Source organism: Rhinatrema bivittatum, chromosome 2, assembly GCF_901001135.1.
Source record: "Rhinatrema bivittatum chromosome 2, aRhiBiv1.1, whole genome shotgun sequence".
Taxonomy (NCBI): domain Eukaryota; kingdom Metazoa; phylum Chordata; class Amphibia; order Gymnophiona; family Rhinatrematidae; genus Rhinatrema; species Rhinatrema bivittatum.
In genome coordinates, this window is record NC_042616.1 from 710,024,383 (window position 1) to 710,044,544 (window position 20,162).

The window sequence follows — 20,162 nt, forward strand, 5'->3', positions numbered from 1 at the left end:
ATGGCTAGGACCCACTTGTCCGAGGTTATCTCGACCCATCTGCCGTAGAATAGGGCTAGTCTGCCCCCTATGGCTTCTTCCCTTGGATGGGTCGGCTGAATCTCATTGTGAGGTGCGGCTGGGGCCCGTACCCGAGCTGGCTCCCCTCTTGTTGTGCTTGGTCCGAAAGGACTGGTTCCTGCCCGTAGGGCGGGGCACTTGATAGTTGTTCCTGTAAGGATTGAAACGCTGCGAACTTCTGCCCCTAGAGGACCTGGGGAAGGGATGCTGGTTTCTCTTCATCTTATCTTCCAGCAGTCACGGCAATGGGGACTCGCCCCATTTGTCGGCCAGTTTCTCTAGTTCGCTGCCGAACAGGAGGGATCCTTTGAAGGGCATCCTTGTGAGGCACGTTTTGGAAGATGCGTTGGCCGACCAGCTTCGGAGCCAGAGTTGCCTCCTGGCAGCCACCGCAGATGACACTCCTCTGGCCGCTGTGCGCACTAGGTTGGAGGCAGTGTCCGCTAGGAATGATACTGCTGGTTCCATGTCTTCTCCCGGGGTGTTGTTCCTGGTTTGTGATAGGCAGGCATGTGTCACCATGGTACAGCAGGCCGCAATTTGTAGAGACATAACGGCGATGTCAAATGACCATTTGAGGATGGACTCCAGACGTCGGTCATGTGCATCCTTGAGTGCAGCTCCTCCCTCCACTGGGATAGTGGTGCGCTTAGAGTCCACGCAGACCATCGCATCCACTCTTGGGCATGCAAGATCTTTGGTTGCTGGGTCCAGGGGGTACAGGGCTGCCAAGGCTCGTCCCCCTTTGAATGCGGACTCCGGAACATTCCATTCCAGGTCAATCAGCTGCTGTGCTGCTTGTAACAGAGGGAAATGGCGAGCAGTCTGTCAAAGACCTTCCAGCAGGGGGTTCGGTTTAGGTTCCCCCTAAGTACCTGGGCCCGGGATAGCGAGCTCCGTCAGGCATTGATTGAACAGGTCCGGGAGCTCGTCCTTTGTGAAGAAGCGTCTCATGGTTCGGTGAGGCTGTCCCTGGGGGGAGCTCCCCCTCTTCTAGGGGTTCGGCTTCCTCCTCAGAGATGTCCGAGTCCCCGTAGGTGGGGCTTCTGGGTAATGGGAGCCTGTGCCTAGGTCTCGAAGGGCCTAGAGTATGTGGGTCCTCCGATGGGGCATGTGGCTGGTCAGCCAGAGGTTCAGTTTGCATTTGGACAAAGGCGTGAATCCCCTTGAAGAACTCCACCCATGATATGGACGCTGGATCAAAGCCGAGGGGCGCTGGTTCCTTGGGGATCCCCGTCTGTGGGGGGGTCCCCCTGGCTAGGTCCAGGGTGCCCCCTGAGGAGCTAGAACTCGGCCCTGGGTGGGACTGGCCCTGAGCTGGATCTCCCAGGGCCTCCTCGCACTGCGTGCACAGGGCGTCGGCCTCCTCGCTTTGTGCGGCTCTGATGTGGCATGCTGGGCAGAGGCCTTGCGCTTTAATTTCTGTTCCTGGGAATGCCGTGGCTGTCGGCGCGTAAATCTTATGCGCTCCGGTGCGATTAAAATGAGCGTGTAAGTTGTGCGTGCAAGTTATGCGCGCAAGGATTTATGCGTGCATAAGTCTATGCGCACAAGTGCTTTGTGCACCTGACTCGGAGATGTGCGCTACACCAGGTTATATGCCAGGGTGTACAAAAATGTCTCTGTATCCATCTGCTGGAAGGAAAGCAAAACCCAGCCACCTGGACTGATCTGGGTATGTACAGGGAACCCCAATTTTGGACATTAAACTTGGAAAAGTGTGACTTTGAATTCTTGTCTCTCTCTTTTGCTGAGGACAAGAATGATATGGTCATTGTCCTCAGCCTTCATTTTAAGGCAGGAGGGATCAGAAATGGGCCCGAATATTCCACTTACTAGCAAAATGCTGATAAAAATTAATATTTCTAATAAAAGTGCTTGATAGACCTCCAGTTATACAAGATGATAGACAAAAAATAGGAGACTATGATTTCATAAGTAACTACTTAAAGGTCTCTCCAATTTTAGGTTTCTGAGCTTCTGACTCTGGGAATCTCTATCTTTTTAAAACAATCAAGGCAAATAAAATGAAGTCAAAGTAAGCTAAAGGAAAATTAGGGCTTACCTGATAATTTTCGTTCCTGTAGTACCAAGGATCAGTCCAGATTTTAACCAGCAAAATAGGAATGGAAGAATAGCCTAATGGTTGGAGCAGTGAGTTACGAGGGGGGAGGGAGAATCAGGGTTCTGATCCTACTGCTGCTCCTTGTGGCCTTGGGCGGGCTGCTTTATCCTCCGTTGCCTCAGGTATAAAATTAGATTCTAAGCCCTTTGGGGATACTGAAATATCTACAGTACCTGAATGTAATCCAGTCTGAAGGGCCAAAAAGGGGAATACAAAAATAAGTACATCATCAAAAAGATATGCAGAAAATTCAGCAAAATCCTGACACCAAAACTAAACCTGTGAAAGCTACGCCAGGATGTTAATTGCATCATTACAAAAACTGGCCATTAAAAAAGAAAAAGCAAAAATGAAAGTAAAATATATTTCAAGATACAAAAATCTTAGTGGATAATTCACAGCACTGCAATGCTCTTGCAGGTGAATGCACCTGTGATTTGGGTCCACAATACCACAATTGATGCTTTATACAAAGCTAGTATTAAAAACTATCAAACATGATGGGAAACCCTCTCCAACTCTTTCTTCCCTCCCCCTCCTTTCACCCTCCAGAGTTCCCATCTTGGCCACTAGCAGCTGCTTTCTTTTTTTTTTTTTTTTTTTCAGATGGCTGGGTCATAGCTCCCTGCCAGCAGCTCTGCTTACTTCCCTCCGCTCTCCTTCCTGTTCAGCTGGTGGGGCCTGGGCTCCCTGCCAGCCATGCAGCTCAGTGCCCCAGGTGCCACTTTCTGTTTACTTGCAGTGCTGTGCACTACATCCAGTCTGTACATGTGCAGAGCAATGCCAGGTGAAGCACACAAACACCACACACACAAACACAAATGCCTTTTACAAATAGAGATAAGAGATGACAACAGTCTGTTTATACTATGGACTGGCCACACAAATCTTTCTGAAGTGGATGCTTTTTCCTGGCGTGGTGCAATTATTTATTTATTTATTTTTAGATTTTTATATACCGGTGTTCCTATATGAAATAAAGATCACATCGGTTTACATTGAAACAGAACATGAAAATTGCCAAAAGGCATTACATAGAACAAGGTTATGAAACTTGGAACAGTGTACATAAGTTCAAAATTTAACAATAACGTTGTAACATTGATGACCAAAAGATAAAGGAGAAAAAAAAAAAAAAAAGACTTAAACAATTAAGTTGACAGGTCTTATTGAGCATAAAAATTATAACGTATAAGTGAGAAAGTCTCAAGTGTCCTGCAGCAAGAGATTAGATACCGAAGTAGGTAGTGGTATGGAAAATGGGGGTTTGTGAAGAAGATATGTTCTTGCTGGTTGGAGGGGAAAAAATGATGATCATGGTCCTGGAAAAGCTTGGCTAAAGAGCCAGGTTTTAAGTTTTTTTTTGAATGAAGAGTGGCAGAACTCAAGCCGAATGTCTGGTGGGAGCGCATTCCATTGAATGGGGCCTGCTGTAGATATGGCACGTTTATGATGCGAGGATTTTGTTGAAGGTACATAGAGTGTGCCTTTATATGCTCCTCTGATGGGTCTAGAGGAGGAGTGAGGGCGTAGTTGGTTACATAATTGAAGAGGAGAGATATTGTGAATGGATTTATGAATTACGGTGATTACTTTATATAGGATCCTTTGCTTTATAGGCAGCCAGTGGAGGAGCTTGAGAATGGGGGTGATGTGATCTCTTTTATTCGTATTGGTAAGGATTCTGGCTGCAGAGTTCTGTAGCATTTGGAGGGGTTTGATGGATGAATATGGAAGGCCAAAGAGAAGCGAATTGCAATAGTTAATTAAATAGCAGAGTTTAATTCTAATATTTCTAGTTATGACTACAATTACAAAAGAAGTACAATAGAAAAAAGTGCAACGATGGAACGCCACCGCTGTCACTCTGTGAGCTGAATCTCTGAGATGCATGCTCTGATGGTGGTCTTTCCACTTCTGAAATGTAAGCACTAGCTGTGTTTTATTCTCTGTGGTACAAAACAGCCATATTGAAGACCCTGGAATGTGCTCTGTTGTCCCTAAATGCCCCTATCATAGGGTAAGAAAGAGAAGAGAAAAAAAGCTTCTGACCAGCGGTTGTAGAGCAGAATGGCCATGGCAGTGGTAGGGGGCAGGCTGGACAAATCCATGTCCGCATGCTTTGTGCTGGGAGGGACCTTGCTCACACACAGCAGCTCGTTCAACAGCATGTTCAGGACAGGCACCGACAAGCTAAAGGGCGAGAGAAAAAGGATACAGCCATTTAATTTTTAGTAAATAACCTCCAAAATAAAATAGATGCAATGCACTTGTAAACATTTTCTTCTTTAGTCAAACCCTGGGGGCACTATATTTTTTATTCTGAAACTTTGCAACATCAGCTCTAACAACAAATGTTTACACTAATGTAGTTGGCAATTAAACTAGATCATTAAGATCCATCCATTTGCTTTATCATCAGTTTCTAAAGGAGATAATTAGTGTTTAAAGATTTTTAAAACTTCTTCTATATAATGCTCCCATTTCTAGGAACCTATGGCATTCAGCTCACTGCTGCGTCTTATTAGAGCCACTACACTGACACATGCTTTTAGACCCCTCCCCTGCAGCCACCACACTCACAGGAGTGTTCATACACCTTCCTCCCTCCCCCCACAGCCACTGCACTGACATGTGCATTCCACCAAGACCATCTTTCATAACCACTGCGATAATGGCACAAAATGTATTATTTTCAGTTTTTGGTCTTTATAAGCAGAGGCTTTTAATTATATTACTGAAACTTGGCAAACATAAGAAAAGCAAGTTTGCTTACCATAAACTGTGTTTTACCCAGATGATAGGAGAAATTAGCCATGATGCATGGAAGTGCGCCCCCTAGTGGCACAAGGGAAACTCTCTCTCCAAGCTATTAGAGCTTTTGCTCTATTGAGCAAGCATAGGAGTTATCAGCGTCCCCTTAGTCCGTTCCAAAACCATAAGAAGATAGAAGAGTCAACTATCCAGGGAGGAAGGCGGGCATCTCATGGCTAATTCATCCTGCTATCATCCGGCACCATTTACCATAAGTAAACTTGCTTTTTTTCCCTCAATAAGCAGGGCTGAATTAGCCATGATCTGTGAAAAGTGCCATAAGTGAGAACTGTTCCTTGAATACTTTCACAAAATTTTTTTTTACATGTATTTTTTTTTTTTTTTGCAACCTGAACCCTACTGTGAAGAGCAGACTACTTGATTTGAGAGTGCCAGAGTATGGCCAACCCCACCGCACCGTCCCGAGCGGCTAATGAATTCAGACAGTAGTGGGCTGTAAAGGTATGCAGGGGAGGAACAGATGGCTGCCTTGCAAATGTCTTCAATAGGTACCCCTTGGAGATACGCTATAGATGAAGCAGTTACGCTTACCTAGTATGCCCTGACCGGGAGTGCAAGGTCTAAGCAGTTGCTATATAGCAATGCTGGAAGCAGTTAGTTACCCAGTTCAACAGCATCCTTTTTTAGATGGATGCTCCAAATCAGTAAGAGTCATAGGAAGCAAACAGCTGAGGTGTCTTTCAGCATGTCTGTGTACAGCATTTGAAGTATGCCAAGGCTAGTTTGCAATTGAATGTGTGCAGGAGTTTTTCACCTTCATTAGCAAGAGGCTTGGGAAAGAAGGTGTGAAGCGTGATTGACTGATTCAAGTGAAAAACGGACACCAACTTTGTCATGGTAGAACTGTAGAACCAGCACCTGAAGTTCACTTACTCGGCGTGCCAAAGTCACTGCAATGAGAAATAGCACCTTCCATGAATGAAATAATTTCGAGTGGTTCAAATGGGGACTTTGTAAGAGCCGAAAGCACTACATTCATGTCCCATGGTACCAGAGGTTTCGTAACCGGCGGATGCAATCGTATCAGTCCCTTCATGATCCTCGATATCAAAGGGAGAACTGAAATGGGATGGCCATCTTCATGTATATACGAGAAGATGGTGCTTAGATGAACTCTGACTGATGAAGTTGTCAGCTCAGATTGGGATAAGTGAAGCAAGTATTTCAGCAGCATCTTCAGTTCACAGGTAAAGGGATCTACTCTACGTGAGGAACACCACTGTGCATAATGGTAACATTTGAAGGAATTACACTGGGTTGAAGGCTTAAGAACTGAAAGAACCATTTCCTGAACTGGTTCCGAGAAGGCAAAATGATTCAACACTGCGCACTCAACCTCCATGCCATTTGAGGAAAAGAGTATTGGATGCAGAAGTTGTCCCCCGTCCCCCCCCCTCCTGTGTCAAGGGTAGGGTCTGCCCCTGAATGTGATAGGATGTTCGACAGAGAAATGAACCAGATAAGTGAACCACGGCTGTCTGGGCCATACTGGGGCTATCAATATCATCCTGGCTTGATCTCGGATGAGTTTCTGAACAGTGCGGGCAATAACTGGAAGCGGTGGAAAAGCATACATTACGCCCACTCTCCATGGCAGCAGGAAGGCATCCAGAGCCTCCCTCCCTTATGGAGTAGAAACTATACAATTTCTTGTTGACGCAGGTAGAGAACAAATCTATTCATGGAGTTTCCCAATGGTGGAAAATATGGTTGGACAACTTCTGGTCTATTGACCGCTCATGAGGGCAGAATATTCTGCTCATTCTGTCTGCCTCTGTATTGTATATCCTCAGGATATATGTCACTTGCAGATAAACCCTGTGGGTCACTGCCCAGTGCCAGATGCATAGGGTTTCCTGGCCTATGTTCCAAAATCCCATGCCTCCTTGCTTGATCATCCACTTGATTATCCATTTGAATCATTACACTCTTTCCTCTGAGCACATGGCTGAAAGCTGTGAGGGCATGGCGAATGGCTAGATGTTCCAGCAGGTTGATTTACAGCCTGCTGTCTGAGACTGACCAGAAGCCTTTCGTTTTTAAGGTGCTGGTGTAAGCTTCCCATCCCGCCATGGAGGCATCTGTGGTTAGGATCACTTGATGAAGGATGGGGAGCAGTGCGGCACCCAACTTGTACTGACTTGGCTTAATCCACCAACAAAGTTCCTGAGACAGTTCTGGGGACACAGTTAATTTGGCGAGGAGGGGCTGGAGACATTGGTTCCATTGTGTCCTGAACCCCCACTGCAGTCACCACATGTGCAAGCAGCATGACATGAATGGCGACAGCAAGGTGTTCCAGTAATCTAAGAATCTGGCATACAACAAGATTTTAGCAGATTCGCCACTAATCTGTGAAGATTGGTTACACTGTATGAAGGCAGGAAAGTTCTTAGTAGAGTAGTGTCTATGACGGCTCCTATGAACTGAAGCCTTTACACTGGAACCAGGACAGACTTCTCGAAGTTGACTAGAAATCCCAGTGATTAAAGGAGGCCAATAATTGAGGTTGTGGAGGGCCTCCTGCAACAAGGTCACTCTAAGCCAATTATCCAGGTAGGGAAAATCCCAGCTCCCCTGAAATCTGAGGTGAGCTGCCACCACTGCTAATTACTTTGTGAAGATTCTTGGAGCAGAAGAGAGGCCAAACATTAGTACTTTGTATTGTTAGTGGTGGTCAAACACCTTGAAGCAGAGGAAGCACCAGTAAAGATAGGTGAATGGAAATGTAAGCATAAGCGTCTTTCAGATCCAGGTAGCACATCCAGTCGGGGGTTGAAGAAACAGGAGGCTGTTTCCCAGGGAAAACAGCCTGAATTTCTCCCGGCGAATATGTTTGTTGAGATTGTGCAGGTCTAATATGGGGTGCAGACCCCCCCCCCCAATCTTCTTGGGGATGAGGAGGTACTGTGAGTAGAATCCCCTGATGCCTTGCAGGGATCTCCTGAATTGCATCCTACTGAAGGAGCTTCTGAACCTTGAGGACTAGAAGAGGTGTTTGGCTCGAGTCAGCAGGAGGGAAAGTCTGGCATGGGGCCAATGGGGTCACATTGAAATCCAGATCGTAGCTGTGCTCTACTATCCTCAACACCCATTGGTCGCTCATGATTAGCTTCCAAGCTTGAAGGAAGAACGGGATAATTCCCCCTATTTGAGATGTTGGAGCTGGTGGGAAGGAATCAAAAACCGGGTGCCGGTTTTGTAGGCTATTGGTTGCTTTTGTTGGCAGCGTTCCCTCGGGCGAGCACAAGAAGATGGACCTTGTGAAGGTGACTTGGCTTGCAGCAAAGGAGAAAGTCAATAATGTTAATATGGTTTGTACAGCTTTCTAGGGTAATAACGTCTCTTGTATGAGAAGTATGACTGTCTAGGCATGATCTGAGAATCCCCTGAGGTTGATAGGGACTGGACAGCTACATTTTGCTCTTTTATTTGGGACACCGTCTCCCTGAGTTTCTCCCAAAAGCAGGGTAGATTGGAAGGTTTTTTGTGAAAGTCATCACGAATGGCACTGGCTCGCAGCCAGGCCATGCAGCATGCACATATGGAGGCTGCTGATATGCATGCAGAAGTGTCAAAGTCTTAGTATATGGAATGCAGCAACATACCGCCTCCTCCAGGTCGTGTAGAGGTGTGGGAGTTAATGGCTCGCCCGACTCCCTTCTGAAAAAAGGCTTGAGGTTCTGAATACATTCGTATATGTACTGGACCATATAGAACTGGTATTGGGTTATCTGGGCCGTTAAGCATGCACCCCTGGAAAACTTTCTTGCAAAATTCATCCAGCAACTGGTTATCATTTCCCCGGAAAGGTGTTAGAGTGAAGTCGGGAATTTTTGGCTCGATTCATAGTGGACTCGACCACAACCGAGTTATGGGGAAGTTGGACAGTCCATATCGAGGCACCTTCTTCATGCGGAACTTTATATTTAGCTTCCATGCTATCATGGGCCCCATGAAGGGCATCTTCCATATCTTTAGCAGTACAGTGTCGAGCACTTTGTGTGTGGCAATGCCGTTGGCTCCAAGCAGATCTATAAGATTTTTAGGATACTTGAACCTCGGATCCAGATCCTTCTGAATATCTACCTTGAGTGCAGCTCCCATCTTCTCCACAAATTGAGAGTAGGTGAGATCCTCTGGTAAAGACGTGTGATCCAGCGGCTTTGGAGCTGGTTCCGAAGGAATGCCTATGGAGTTGCTTGGGGACTCCACTGGAAATGCTGGGAATTGACCAAGTAGGCAAAGGTGATTTTGATGGGCTTCGCGGAGAAGGAATGTGAGCATGGGTAAATTTTCAGCCCCCGGATGGCGAGGAGCAGGGAACAAGCAGGAGGAGGGTGACCACAGAGGTGCTTCAGGCTTGACATGTTCTGGAGTAGCTGGCAAAATGGGATAAGCTGGAGGAAATGTGAGAGGTTCCGGGTCTGGAAACAGAGAAGAAAAGAATGTCTGAACTATGTCTGTGATCTGGCCTGCTGAGAGCATTGTACCGGAGTTAACGGAGGGTCATCCTCCTCAGAGACCAGCACAGGTTCTCCCTCAAGAGATAGGAGTGGCAAGAGAGAACACAAGAAGTTCGGAGCTTGCAGGTGGAAACCCTATGAGAAAAGCTGTGGCACTGGCAGGGCCCTAGTGATCAGTGGTGGTAGGTGTAGAGATGAGTCATGTTGTGGATGATGTGGGGCCGTACACCCTTTTGTAGGCAAGGCAGCCTGGAGAATCTCCCTCGTCGCTTCCTCACCCAGGTGTTCCGGCAGGACAGAGTAGTGGAGATCTCCTCGCTGTGACCCTTTCGACGCTTCAGAATGAGGCAACAGAGGAAGTGAGTCCCAATCATTATCAGAACTTGTGCCTAATCGTGGTCGGGACCCAGGCACAAGTAGCATCGGTCATGGCATGAGCGACATGATTTGGCTACAAGAGCAGACCTTGAAGCCACTGGCCATTCTTTTCACCATGACTTTATGGTTGGTTTGTTTTTTTTTTTACTTTCTAATCCCAGTCAGGAAGCAGAACTGAAAAGTGTTGTTTTGGGGCTCGATAAGAGAGGAAAGTATATGGAAATGGTGTAACACCCAAAAAAATTTCGAGACAAACAACAAACACTGTCCAGGTGGAGTATGGACACAATGAGACTAAGGGGACGCTGAAGATTCTCCTGCGCATGCTCAGTAGAGAAAAAGCTCTAATAGCTTGGAGAGTTTCCGTTCAGCGCCACCAGAGGGCACATTACCACAGATCATGGCTAATTCAGCCCTGCTTATCAACGGAAAATAATGATCTTCATCTCCATTACTTAAATTAAGGGATGCATTTGTTTTATTAAGTTCATAATTATATCTGAAACAGCTAAAACTAGAACAAAAATATTCCAATTATAGTTGGAATTTCATGTCTAAAGTTATTTTATCTATTATAGATCTCAATGTTTGTAATATTAAAACAAATCTGGCACAAACTTTTATAAGGCCTATACCACCCCTTCCAGGCACTATGACAGAATGTGTGCTACAGTTTATGAAAAGCAGATCCAGAGGTCTTAGAACTGAAATACATTGTACCTTTTCTCTAGTGTATCCAAGTCCCATTTTAAGTGTGCCGCTACTTTCAGAGCCAATAGCTTTAATGTGCGATTCCTCTTGTTGTCAGCCGGGGGCTGAACTTGGTTCTGTTCATTCACTGAAGGCTTGGAAGCCTGCTCCAAAAACTGAACTATAAGCAAAACTGGCGGTGGGTCTAGTGGAAGGAGAAACAAGGAGAAAAAATAATCATCAACAAGTCACCTATAAATTACAGATGGCTTCAGCTACATTTTTTGAACACAAATGTAATCCACGTCACCTACAGTTGTATTTGCCAACTTCTGTAGATGCTGCAGAACGCACACTTAGCACTTACACTTTTAGCCAAGATGAATTCACGAAACGAAAAGAGGACAAGAAAGGAGCACACATTTACATTAGAACTTGGGCAGGGAGTTATCTATTCGGTTCTTGTTCTGAAGAGCACATGGGCCCATACAGTAAAGCGCGGCTGCAGTTGCGCGGTTTTTAACCCGCTTTGGACGCGCGATTCAGTATCGGCTTTTAAGCGTCCTTAGCACTTGCCAAAAAAGACGCATATCCATTTCCGCCTGCCACATGTATATGATATGTTAATGATCGGATTAGTTATTCCCCCGATACAGTAACGCATGCCCAAATTATTGCGTTTTTAACCAGCTTATTTACCGCGTCTTTAACCTCTATATTTACCGCCTACCCTGACCCTGGCGTTAGTGTGGTGTTCAGTCAGCTTCGGACAGTGTCATGGACAAAATGCATATATTGGCTCTGGCGATCTTTTTCATTCGGTTGAGAAGCAAAATGAGAAATGCTCGGCAAGCGAATTCTACAAGGCAGATTGGAGAGGCCAATAGGGGAGCCCAGCAGCAAGGAGAACCCAGCCAACCGGAGAAACCAGCAGCAAGACCGGAGGAGGTATGTATTCAACTGTACCATCCATCTCTAGGTATCTCCGAGGCTCTGGACATGGACGCCTCTACAGATGCCGGAGAAATGGGAGCCGCGCCAGGCCTTCCTCCGGTGTCTACTAGGCATCCTGAGGCTCTAGGGGGATCAATGGAGACATGGACGCCTCTACGGACGCCGGAGAGATGGGAGCCGCGCCAGGCCTTCCTCCGGCACGTACTAGGCGTCCTGAGGCTCCGGGGGTCCAGCGGGGCCTCCGATCATGGACGCCTGGATAGAGGTGGGAACGTACATGAATGGAAGCCCCGACCTTGGACGTCCAGCCGGGCGCTCAAGGCAGCGACCATGGATGTTGGAAGGCAGCGTTCCCCTCTTTACGGGCGTCCATGCTCGGAGGCCCCGATCTTCACAGACGCCCGGACGTGGAAGGTTGGGGAGGCCTCCGAACAAGGACGCCCGGAAGCTCAGGGCAGCGGCCCCGGTGTCCATTCGGGGTCTGTAGAAAAGAACCATCCACTTACCTGGTGGAATGACATTTGAAATGACAGGTATGGCGCCAGCACCCCCTGGATATTGTATAGGCGCTGTATATCACTCTATACAGTAAAATGGATTGCGAACGCCTATCACTCCATAGGCGTGCTTTGGACGCTTGTTTGCCGCCGCTTGGATTTGCGTCTAATTTGAATACTGAATCGAGCGGCTTGCAAAACAAAATGTGTGTGCATCAAACGCGTGGGCGCCTGGCACTGCCGCACTTTTTTTTTACACGTCCGTACTGTATCGGCCTGACAGTGAGGCTGGCAGAGCTTAAGCACACTTGTCTTAAAACCTTTCATTCAAGGCCTTGCTGTTTTAACTCAAAGCCTTTTAGTGATGAGAAAAAGTTTTTGAATCCCAAATACAATAATGAAAATTACAAGTCCTTACCATAATGCCCTTGTTTAATTGAAACAGATCTTTTCTTACGCAATAAAGATATAAATTAATCCTGAGACACAATAATGTACCAAGTATGAATAATAAAATGAATTCAGAATCAGTGTGAGTTAAATAGTAAATGAACCCCAAGTTTCCTTAGCTCAATTAATTATCTAATTAAAATCAGCTGCTTAAATAATTGGGTAACAAGTAAACCACCCTGTAGAGTAAATCTGCATGACAGAGTATGGCATCCTGTCCAAAATAAAGATCCAAAAGGTTCTGAATTTGGTCTTTACCATAAAAAACATTAGTGGGAATTCATCATGCCACCATCTACGAACTTTGCTGACTTTCTACATTGTGCTGGCTAGCCCCCCCCAGTGACTGATACCACCTACCTCTTCCGGGCTCTGACGTCGGAGGGAGGAGCCTTCAGACGCCAATATCAGAGGCGTCTGAATTGAGATCGAAGCAGCTGCTTCTGAGGTGCCCGGGGTGAGTGCTGGCTATTTCTTTGCCTTCTACGAACTTTGCTGACTTTCTACATTGTGCTGGCTAGCCCCCCCAGTGACTGATACCACCTACCTCTTCCGGGCTCTGACGTCGGAGGGAGGAGCCTTCAGACGCCAATATCAGAGGCGTCTGGACGGCGCGTCCGCCGTCGGCGCGTCGCCAAAGCCGCGCGCCTAAGGGGCACGCGTCTTTGCCGACTTAGCCGGCATAGCCGGACTTGCCGGATATTATTTTTTGAATATATAGAAGCAGCTGTCAAGCGGAACTGGACTGAATAGCGAATAGTGTCTTAAAGAGATCTTTTTAAATTTTACTAGGTGTATAATTTCCCTTTTTTTTGTGGTTTATCCCCCCCTCTTGGTAATGCCACATATTAAGAGGAAGGGGAAAATATCAACTTCTACACCTGTTTCTTTAGAAAATCAGCCCCGCATTCAGGATCTCTTTTCTAAAGCCATTGTTCATTCACCAGGTAGCAAGGTTGCTGGAGTATTGGCCCAAGAGCAGGGGTCCAACTCCTTGACCCATGTAACATCCTTGAGCCCTGGTGCCCCCATAACACCAGAACCACCGACTGCAAAGATTGGACGAGAATTATTGTTCGAGGACTCCAACTTGAATTTAAATCTGAACTTGGTCTCTATTCCATCTATAGACCAAGTGGGGGGAAAAAATGTAGACTCCCCTCTACCAACCCCTAGGTATCAAGATTTAATAGAACAGAGGGAGGAATACAGTACGGTGGTGAAACCAAAGGTGAAGGAGATGGCAGGAAGTCAGGGAAGTGCATTGATAGACATTCCCCTAATAGTACCACTAAGTTTACATTAGAAGAGATAGGAACGATGATTCTATCTATGCAAAAATCAATAAATAATTTAGCTAAAGTAGTTCAGGAAGGTTTGGAAAATAATAAGGCATTACAGTTGAAAGCTGATATATTAAGTACGTCAGTAAATAATTTGGAAAAGAAAACTGAAGAGATGGAGAAGGTTCAATTTAATTTAGTTAAATCAGAGAAGGTACAATTTGATAAGATAGAACAACTTGAAAACCAAATTAGGAGGGTTAATTTACGGGTCTTAAATTTTCCCAAAACTCATTTGCTTTCCCCAAGAGAATTATTTAGGAGTTACCTCATAAATATTTTAAAATATACTGATGCTACTCTCCCAGGAATAGCAAGAATATATTATATTACTCAAAATTCTGGGAGACCGGAACAACAACAAAATTTAAATCAACATGAACAAAATGAAGATATAAATGTTTCTGATTTATTAGAGAAATCATCAGAAATGGAAATAAAGACCCGAGCTACGTTATTGGTTCAATTTTCTGATATTTCTCAAAGGGATGCAATTCTCAGGTTATACTTTAGGTACCAGAACCTAAAATTTCATGGTTACTCAATTCGAATATTTCCTGATGTTTCTGTAAATATGCAGTTGAGGAGGAAGCAATTTCTTACTATGAGAGATAAAGCAATTCAACGTGGAGCCAAATTTATCTTAAGATTCCCTTGTAAATGTATTCTAGTACACCAGAATTCAAGATATGTTTTTCAAAATCTTGATCATTTACGCACATACCTTGACTCCTAATCTCATATCCCCCTTTTTTGGTTATTTTAGGGATAAGAGAGTATAAGAATATGGTTTAGACACTTCTTTTAAGAATATATAAATTGTATTAGACTGCTCTGATTTTCTTTTCAGCCAGCTCTGTAATTGCTAGTATTATATTTTCTTTCTTAAGTATACAGAATGCTATTATAATAATAATTTTTCTCAAATGGAATATCTGTTATAATTTCTATAGCACTGTAATATCTTATTGAAATTTGAAAAATTTAATAAAGTATAAATTAAAAAAAAAAAAGAAAAAAAAAACAAAAAAAAAACATTAGTGGGAATTCATCATGCCACCATCAAAAAAGTTCAGAGGACCTAAACAAAGAGAATATTGATACTCATCTGTATGGTCGGGGTTTTAAGACCATTTCTAAACATTTGGGGCGCCATTCATCCACTGTCAATTAGTCTACAACTGGAAAAAGTTGAAGATTATAATGATCTTAATCATGGGTAGTTGACCTGCCAAGATCACCACAAACACAAACCAGAATGTCATCTGTATGAAAGAATGGGCCAAAATTCCTGAAGGGCGATGTGAGAGACTGATCAACAGTTACTGGACACGTTTATTAGATGGCGGCACCTCCTTAAGCAGCAATAACAATTACTGCATGAAGGATTCACATATTTTTTCATACAAGAATATTTATTGTTGAAGCTTTGTGTTTAATAAATAATCAAAATGTATCTTTTTTGTTTCAGTTATTTTTCTCACTTCTAGGGGTTTAGATTAGGATCTAAGAAGATATTTCTTACCTGTTAATTTCCTTTCCTTTAGTCCTGCTATACCAGTCCAGAAAAGTGGGTTGTTCCTCCCTACCAGCAGATGAAGATAGCGAGCACAGCTTTCCCTGTGATGTCATTACAGCTTTCATGTGGTGCAGTCCATAAAATTCTTCAGTATTCTAATAAAAAGCGCTAAACACATCCCAAAATTCGAGCCGGCGCCAGGTAGGCGACCTGACCACCGCCTGTCCGCCCGCCCATCATCAGGGAGCACATCAGCACGGTGTCAATGCCACCAGGAGTGAAAGGCCTATCTGGCCTCAATCAACACCAGCCTCGGTGAGGTGGGAAGCAGCGGGGGGGGGGGGGGGGGGGGGAAATCGGGCCGAGGTCGCCCTCTTCCCTCCCCCGGAGAGGAAGGACAAAGAAGCAAAGCCGGCGCCAGGTAGGCGACCCGCCCACCATCCATTCTCCTGCCCACCATCAGGGAGCACATCAGCGTGGCGGTGATGCAGAAGGTGCTTGCGCCGGGAGGCACACACACGAAGGAGCACGACAAAGGAGCTTGCCCCTTTGTGCGTGCCTGAAGTGTAGCCCACAGTAGCTTCTCTCTTTTGCTCTGACTACACAAGAAAAATGGAGAAGGAACACTTTATCATTAAAAAAAAGGACAAGGGCTACATGGAAATCTTAGGAAAGCCAAAAAAACAAAACAGCGAATGAACACCAACCTAAACCACCCCACGAGAAACAACAACCTCTTAGCAGTCCACTCCTACCTAATGTTCACACTGCTTCTTCTGAATGTGCAGTCTATTTAAAAAAAAAAAATGCCACTAATAAATGATTTACTTGAAGATTTAAACCCGTCCATCTTCTGTATCGCTGAAACATGACTGAACAGTAAAGATAATGTACTCCTAAATCAGACTGATCATTCCAAATATGATGTCTTTCACTTCCCCAGACCTAAGTGTAAAGGTGGGGGATTATTAATAATTAGTTTAAAAAAAAAGAGCTTAAACTTATTCCATACAAAGTAGAAATTAACCCTCCCTATGAAGTGGCAATATTAAATGACTTCAAATAAACATCTGAATGGTCTATTGCCCCCTCCAGGAATACTTCAAAAAGACCGCTCACCACTAATCGAAGTATTCACCTGAATCCACCCTCACAATAGGTGACTAATCTACAAGTTGATAGATCAATCAAATCCTCTGCCTGTAAAACCTTCTTAGATACTATGGAAGCAATGGTATGGTCACAATTCATAACAAAACCTACCCATAAAACAGGACATATCGTAGATCTTATTTTTGCCAATCACAACAATTGTATGATAAATACCTCTCACACAATACTGCCTTGGTCTGATCACCAATTACTAAAAGTGGATATAATCTTCCTCAAACCAACAAAAAAAGAAATACAAACAACATTCTGACATTCACCTACAGAAAAAGAGATAAGAGTCAGATTTACTTGCAGAATCAATAAAAAGTACTCTAATTGATCTCAACCAGTCTAATGCCTCTGCATTTGATACTTGGGATAAAATGATCAAAGAAATAGCTGATAACCTAAGCCCAAGCCAAACAAAAACAATCCTATTTGATCAATGTACCTCTAAACAAAAGAAACCATGGTACAATGAAGAATTAAGACACGCTAAACATTCGTTGAGAAAATCTGAGAAACTTTGGCGGAAATGCCCATTTTCAGAATCACTTGCAAAATACAAATCACTCCTTTCTCAATACCGGATGTTAATCAACACAAAAAGAGAACACTATGCTAAGCAGATTCATGGGGTAATTTTTAACTAAATTGCTTTTTGATGTCATCAGCCACCTAACCAAGGACCCATCTTCCTCAATCTCAAGCAACAACTGCTGCTCAAAGAATACCTGCAATGAATAAGCCATTCATTTGTTAGAAAAAATAAACAGGCTAAACATTCAGTTCCCTCCATGCTCACCATCGATAGAACATGATGAAAAACATGAACCAGCTAAATAGACCAGTTTCGACAGAGTACCTTAAACTTCAAAATCACTCAAATCATCACCCACATGATCCCATGCCAGCTAGCTCCTTAAAATTAATACACAGCATTATTTTCCAACAATCACATCCTTAATCAATCAATCTCTCAGAAGGCTCAGTCCCAAGCACTGATAAAACCTATACTAAAAAATACTAGCAGCTGTTCTGACAATTGGGAGAATTATTGACAAATATCCAACCTACCATTTCTCTCAAAATTTCTGGAAAATCTGTATTATCACAATTGGAAGACTATCTAGATGACCATCACGTTCTTCATCCAAACCAATTTGGGTTCAGGAAAAAAAAAAAAAAAAAAAAAAATCGCTCAACCAAGACTCCACTCGTATCCTTAGGGGATTTAACAATGACAAATCATATATCCTGGTACTAACTGATCTAATGGCAGCCTTTGTCACTGTTGACCATACCCTACTATGCCATCAGCTAAGCAAAATTAGAATTGATGGCAATGTTAAGTGGTTTACCTCTTTCCAAGTCAAATTGGGCAACCATATGTCTGACACCTTCCTGAATGACGCAGATGTTCCCCAGGGCTCAGAACTATCAGCAACTCTATTCAACATTTATATGCTGCCGCTATGTAAATTACTATCTTATCTAGGAATCACCTTCTACCTATATGCTGACGACATTCAGTTCTACATACCATGCTCCAAATACACTGAAAATACAACTCTGACTCTCACGACACACATGAAGGCCATACAACATGAACTATCCAAACTCGAACTAACTAAATAAAAAAAAAAAGTGAAATCATTCTGTTAAGAAGAAATCTACCTATAGTGACTCTGCAGACACTAGACCTGGGTAACTTTAATATTACCCCCTCAGACCAAGTATGGGACCTTAGGAATACAGACTGATGAGAATCTAACAATGGAAAAGCACGTAAAAACATTAATCAAAACAGGCTTCGCTAAACTGCGATTACTACATAGACTGGAGCCATTACTGTCGCACGTAGACTTCCGCACAGTCCTGCAAACCCTCATCTTCTCAAACTTAGACTACTACAATTCACTTCTACTTCGAGTACTTAACTGTCTACTAAAAAAACTAGAATTACTACAAAATGGTGCAGAAAGACTCTTAACAGGATCAAGAAAATTCAATCACATTTCGCACTCACTGATAGATCTTCATTGGCTGCCTATACAATCCCGAAACAATTACAAAGTCTTAACACTAATACATACCACCATTCACTCTAACAAATCTGGACTGATAGGTGTAGATCTACAACCATACAAGCCGCAGAGATCACTAAGATCTCAAAACAAAAGATTACTAGCCGTGCCATCATTATAGAATATTCATCTAACAAGAATAAGAGACCATGTGTTCTCCATAGCAGGCCCAACACTGTGAAGCTCTATACCTGAGACTCTATGAATGTCTCCTGAAACAAAGAATTTCAAATGTGATCTAAAAACATGATTATTTAAAAATGCCTATAACCTAACTTAAAACTTCCTGAACACAGAGCATGTATCCACAAGGACAATTTCATTAAGAACCTAACAAAACACTTCATCTCATCACTACTATGTCTAAATAAACAAAACTGATACATATTTTATAAACCTCCATCTTTATACCCCTCCAACACCTTGAGTTAAATGTACTAGAACATCCCTGTAGTTCTTTCACCTTTGTTTACATTAATCAATGTTTGCGTCAATCTGTAATATGTATTTTATACAATCATATTAAGTCAATGTACATGTCTATCTATAATATGTATGTAATTTGCAAACTGTTGAGATCTTCATTTTGAACAATGGTATATAAAACAGCTAAATAAATAAATAAATAAATAATAGATAATAAATTTGTAACAAACTTCAGAACTGGATCCTCTGACAGAACCACCTTTCCATAATGGGAGGTAAATATAAATAAAATTTGCACATATCTTGTAAAATTCCTGTGAATAGGCTTTCTTATTATCCATATGATCTGGAAGAAACATGTTCTCTACCATACTATAGCCCAACATCCCAGGAGGATCCTGGACTAGTATAGCAAAACTAAAGGAAAGGAAATTAACAGGTAAGAAATTTCTCCTTCCTCCTTGTCTGGACTGGTGTAGCAGGACAAGTGGCAAGTACCAAAGCTCAACTAATCTGGGAGAGAGGAAATAAGGGCTACCTTAAGGAAATAAACTCTGAAAGCTGTGTCCTCCCTAGCCCTAACATCTAAAAACTAGCCCTAACATCCAAGCCCTGACTAGCTACATTCCCTGACTAGCTACAATCTGCCCCCTCCCAGCTCATCCCTGACTAGCTACAACCTGCCCTCCCCCGGCCCATAGCCTGCCATCATTTCTAATACCTTTTGGAATCTGTAATCCTATGCACCCCTGTACATAATGTATATAATAATAAACAAATATGTTATCTAGCATGATATATACCAATAGTTCACTATGTTAAGAATGATATGAACCTATAATTACTTATGTTCAAAACCATATACCAGTTGCTCTATATTTTCCATGCCTTTCTCTGTGTTCACCCAGCCATGACCATGTTATTTCCTGTTAAATGTATTTTCCAAGCTTTTGTTATGATGTAAACCGATGTGATGTTCACACTAACACCGGTATATAAAAGGTTTTAAATAAAATAAATAAACATCCAAAAACTAGCCCTAACATCCAAACAGTAATGCTTTACAAAAGAGTTCAAAGAAGACCAAATACCCACTTAACAAATGTCCTCTGGCTCAATAGCCACAGCTTCAGCCCAGGAAAGAGGATTGAGCCCTGGCAGAATGAGCTCAGAGAATAGA

General features: G+C 43.4%; 1 protein-coding gene across 3 annotated transcripts in view; it reads right to left on the reverse strand.

Moving 5' to 3' along the window:
- The window catches only part of INTS8 (integrator complex subunit 8), a 248,361-nt gene that overhangs the window by 193,103 nt on the left and 35,096 nt on the right, over positions 1-20,162 (reverse strand). For 2 of the 3 annotated variants that reach the window (XM_029591733.1, XM_029591735.1), the window contains exons 3-4: positions 10,585-10,759; positions 4,238-4,378 (exon numbers count right to left, since the gene is read on the reverse strand). In XM_029591733.1, the coding sequence (XP_029447593.1) occupies positions 4,238-4,378; positions 10,585-10,759 (316 nt within the window). The remainder of the gene's footprint in view (positions 1-4,237; positions 4,379-10,584; positions 10,760-20,162) is intronic. The other variant, XM_029591736.1, reaches the window with a different exon arrangement.